At 33.4% G+C, this 4,441-nt stretch overlaps 1 protein-coding gene across 1 annotated transcript; it reads right to left on the bottom strand.

Moving 5' to 3' along the window:
• Positions 1-241: 241 nt before the first annotated feature.
• Positions 242-1,859, bottom strand: LOC122723844 (GDSL esterase/lipase At5g03980-like). The gene is made up of 5 exons (XM_043957737.1): positions 1,451-1,859; positions 1,152-1,364; positions 901-1,040; positions 541-814; positions 242-459 (listed from the first exon to the last, which is right to left on the bottom strand). The coding sequence occupies exons 1-5, from the start codon at positions 1,707-1,709 to the stop codon at positions 242-244; spliced, it is 1,104 nt and encodes a 367-aa protein (XP_043813672.1). The 5' UTR covers positions 1,710-1,859.
• Between the last annotated feature and the right edge of the window lie 2,582 nt (positions 1,860-4,441).

The raw sequence follows: 4,441 nt of genomic DNA, 5'->3' as shown, positions 1-4,441 counted from the left end.
TTATATTAAAAATTTTTTCGAATTAAAATTGCATTGACGATTCAAAATTTAGATTTAATTGGAACCAAAACTAGCATATATAAGAATTGCTAATAGCATATATAAGCAACATAAGAATTAATATTGATAGATATAACATCTCAAAAATGTTAACCAACTGAATTTCTTTCCATTAAAATTAAAAGCCACAAACTAAATTAAATGACAAACTTTCAAACTAGTATATAAATTTATGAAATAATCAAGCTATGCACTTAAGCTTTTGGAAGATGTTGCGAATGATCCATCGAGCCATGAAGAAATAGGCCTTTTCAGTTGAATGTACTCCATCCCAACTGATATGTTCTTGAGGTGTATGACAAACTGGTACGTTAGGAGCCCCACACATTCTATTAAGACTAAAATCATAATCACCTCCACTCCCACAACAAGCCTTTTGCAGTGATTTTGGATCAAACCCTGTTTCCATGAAGCAACGCAACGTTAGTTTCAGTAGTTAATGTTATGTTAAACCACAATTTGCAGACTTCAAAAACTCACCAAGCAATGCAGCTTTACTCAAAATCCACTTGTAGGCATTGTAGTAATCCCCATATACTATATTCACTTTTGGATTCTCTTCTTGCAATTCTTTAATTGCTTGCTGGAGTTGCTCATTGTGATACATTGCAAAGTTATTCAGTCCTTTGAGGCAATGAAATTCATCATATTCACTAGAATCATTGGAGTGAAATCCACTAAGATATATGGGCATGCAACCGATTGGAAAATTCCCAGGAACAATAACCCGAGCAGCACCAAATCCAATAACCCTCTACAGAAAACATGTAGGAAATTTAAGGTAATGAAAAGATGAACAGAAGAAATCAATTACTCTATGTTTGAAGAAAATTAACTAACCATAACAGCTTCTTTGATAGCTTTAACAACATCAGATACCATGGACTTCAACTCATCAATACTCTTGCCTTGAAAGAAAGCATAGTTATAATCATTGCCTCCAATCTCCCCAACCATGAACAAAGATCTCTTATGTTTCTCTACACATTCTGTAAAATATAAGAAGGATAAGACAATAGTAAGCATAGTTATAAGTTCAATAAATAATTTATCTTATTATAAAGTATGATGCATCAGTAATATATAGTAACCTTTGGAACTATGGCAGGTTGTATTGAAATGGGTATGCATCCAGTTGAGTTGTTTGGTAAGAGAACTATTGGTGACAGGGGCAATCACTCCTTTTTCTGCAAGAAATTCCACAGGCAATGCAGTAGAGCCAGCAACTGCAAAATTCACGCCATGTGTCTTGCTGGAACTAGCATTCAAATATGCTTCAAGAAGTGGAATACCAGCTGATTTTGCTGTCAAAATACAAACACGTGCAATAATTATCTTAAGCGCACACAAAAGAGCATATAAAACGTGAAATAATATAGTGGTTTCTTACCAATGAAATCAATAATGAGCAAGCCATTGGAGCATCTACCAGTTGGATTCCTGTACAGGTTTTGGCCATAGGGAAGTCTAGAAAAAACAGAAGCAGGGTCCTCTTGGATCAAATTGCCAGTGTCAGAAATTGAATCCCCAAGGTTGTATATGGCCTCAAACTCACAAGCCTTGAGAAGATGAGCACTAGATATAGGCAGAAGAAGAAAAAGGAAAACGGAACAGAGAAGCAAAGGGAAAAGAAGCTTGGAGGAAGCCATGGCTGTAGAGAATAAAGAGTTTCAACTATTGCTGGCTTTGGCAAACTAGAGTGAAAACAATTGCATCTATTTATGGTCATACGAAGTCCATGCAGAGATAGAAATCAGAAGTCAAATACGACTTGGTTCTGTCCTGATCTTTGCATCCTATTTGGATATGAAATCCGAGATTAAGTTATAGTTGGACTTTCGACAGAAAAAAAAAAAAAGAAGTTATAGTTGGACTAGGATTCTGTGAAGAAATCACTCCATGCTAAAATCTGATGGCCTAATACATATAAAATAAATTATTTATAGTCATATTATGAAACAACTCATTGCAATGTCAACGCATAATCTTGAAAATATTAGATTATATATCTTATAACTTTCGAATCCCTCAAAACAAACAAACAAACACTTTTTAGATTTATAATTTATTTCATAATTTTTTATTAACTTAACTTTTATTAAATATCAAAAAATATTTTAAATATTCACTTAAAAAAATAATTTGAGAAGTTATTTTTAAAATAAAATAAAATAAAATTATAATAGTCAATTTATATAAAAATATAATGTAAAATAAAAAGTAAACAATAATTTTAGAACGACAAAAAAAGAAAAGTGAAAAAGAGATATGAAATACAGACGGTATTTATTTTATTTTTTCTATCCTAATAAAATTTTTATATAAAACAAGTAATTATTTTAAGTAATTATTTTTATACCTCAAGATCATTAAACCTAATTTGAAATCAGTTTATATAACATAATTTTTACTATCTATATATATGTGTGTGGATGGAAATATGAGTTGAAACTTGGTTTAAAAATAATGTTTTGAAGTGGGAAATGAAAGTTTGAAAAGCTTAAAAATTAAAATGAAATTTTAAAATATTTAAAAGAATTAAGTGTAATTTTTTTAAGAAGGTTGTTGCTCCTCCGCCTCCTTTACTTACTGTATGGTGCAATGCCGCCTTCACCCAACTTTTAAAAAAATAAAAATTAAAAAAAAAGAGTCGAAAAGAAATAAAAAAATCAGGATACAAATGGCATTCTTATAATAGAGCACACATTTAGCATATACTTCATATCTAACACTAATCTAAGTAACTTTCTATTAATTTTGTGTCTTTTGTCATGTTTTTACTGTAAAATAAAGAATCAGTTAATTTGACAAATATCTTGAAAAAACTGCTAAACAAAGCCTTAACCAACGATTTGGATAAACCTACTGACTATTTTTATTCGTTCAGTACCAAAAATTACCTAAGGCTCTAGATAGAAATTGTCAAATTACCTAAGGCCCTAGATAGAAACTGCCAAATGACCCAGTCAATCTTTGACCTGAGCCTTGCTCAAACTCCTAAGAAAATCTACAGTCTGTGAAAACAAAGAAAATAAGATTTTCCCATTAAAGATACGCGATCTCGCACGTTTCATTCCAAATTTTACGGCATTATCTAATTTAAATTCACCACGTCGTTTGGTTTGTTAGTCAGAATTGGATGTAATACCCGGCTAGATCAGGTACCGGAATTCCTACCGTCCGGTGGAATTTCGAGGATGTCAGAGGTTTCTAGAAGGGTAAGAGAAAATTTTTCTAAAATGTTTTTAAGTATTTTAAAGGTTTAGAGTGGAATAGGATTGAGTTTTGAAGAGAAAAGACCAAGGAGGATTTGGCCAGGTTCGGCCGCCGAAGTGACGTTCGGCCGCCGAAAGTGCCTTAGATTCGGCTTCCAAAACTCCAAGTTCGGCCGCCGAACGTTGCATGGTTTTGCATGCGGTTAGGCTGCCGAAGCTGAGTCGGTTTGCCACCTATAAAACGCCTCCAGTCGGTGAAATGTATAAGTATAGCTTGTCTTTTCACTTCCAGAGGTAAGATCATGTCCTCCATGGGTATTTTTCATGATTTTGAGGTACTAGGTCGGATAAAACCTTTATCTACCAAGCTTCTCTACACTACTCTGATTACTCTGCCCAGTGTATGGATAATCCCTATATGCATGTATCCTGTTTTACGTTTCTTGATGAGAAATGTGCTGAACCAGGCTTATTGTTTGACATGTTTGATGAGACGCCAGTGAGTTGTAAGGTGGGAAGAAAGGGTTTCAATCCCTTGACCCACAGGGATCAGTAGTCACCAGTGTAAGCCCTGAGGGCATGTTTCAGATTTGTATATCTGAATGATAGTAGTTAAGCCTGTAGTTCTATAGGATTGTGGTTGTGTCTGATCATGTATGGGATTTATTAGGTGCTCAGAGTTTAAGTTCGGCTTACTACGGATCCCGGCGGCCTTATGCCGATCTGGATCCTAGTGCCAGTAATGGTTCCGACCGTTACAAAGGGGTACCGGTTTCCGGGTCGTTACATTGGATCTCTCTAATTCTTAAGGTGGTTGATAAATTAAATCTAATAGACGTTTTTTAGATTGCTTGTTGACTAGGGTTAAATAGCGAATATTTTCTAATTAATTTACATCTAAGGAGAGATTGGTTATTAGGAGCGTCTCCCATAACTAGAACCAATCTATTGGAATGAATAAATATATTTTTGCTTCAATAATCAATTCTCACAACTGAAATGGATCCTATTTTTCAATAGAATTTGTTTGTATTGATTTTCTCTTAGTTAATATTTGATTTTTTTTCTTAGTTATTGCTTCCTTTAATTGTTTTATTTTTATTTTTTTACTTTAGTTTCACCCTTCATCAAAACTTCCCTTTTTATTTTTATTGTTTGTTTTCCTA

The sequence above is a fragment of the Manihot esculenta genome, chromosome 6 (assembly GCF_001659605.2).
Source record: "Manihot esculenta cultivar AM560-2 chromosome 6, M.esculenta_v8, whole genome shotgun sequence".
Taxonomy (NCBI): Eukaryota; Viridiplantae; Streptophyta; class Magnoliopsida; order Malpighiales; family Euphorbiaceae; genus Manihot; species Manihot esculenta.
This window is presented reverse-complemented; position numbering and strand designations above follow the sequence as displayed.

Coding starts and splice junctions, on each gene's coding strand:
- LOC122723844 (XM_043957737.1), bottom strand. CDS start 1,709: ATGGCTTCCTCCAAGCTTCTTTTCCCTTTGCTTCTCTGTTCCGTTTTC. Junction 1,041..1,151: donor AACCTGCCATAGTTCCAAAG/GTTACTATATAT, acceptor CAGAATGTGTAG/AGAAACATAAGAGATCTTTG. Junction 460..540: donor GAGTAAAGCTGCATTGCTTG/GTGAGTTTTTGA, acceptor TCATGGAAACAG/GGTTTGATCCAAAATCACTG.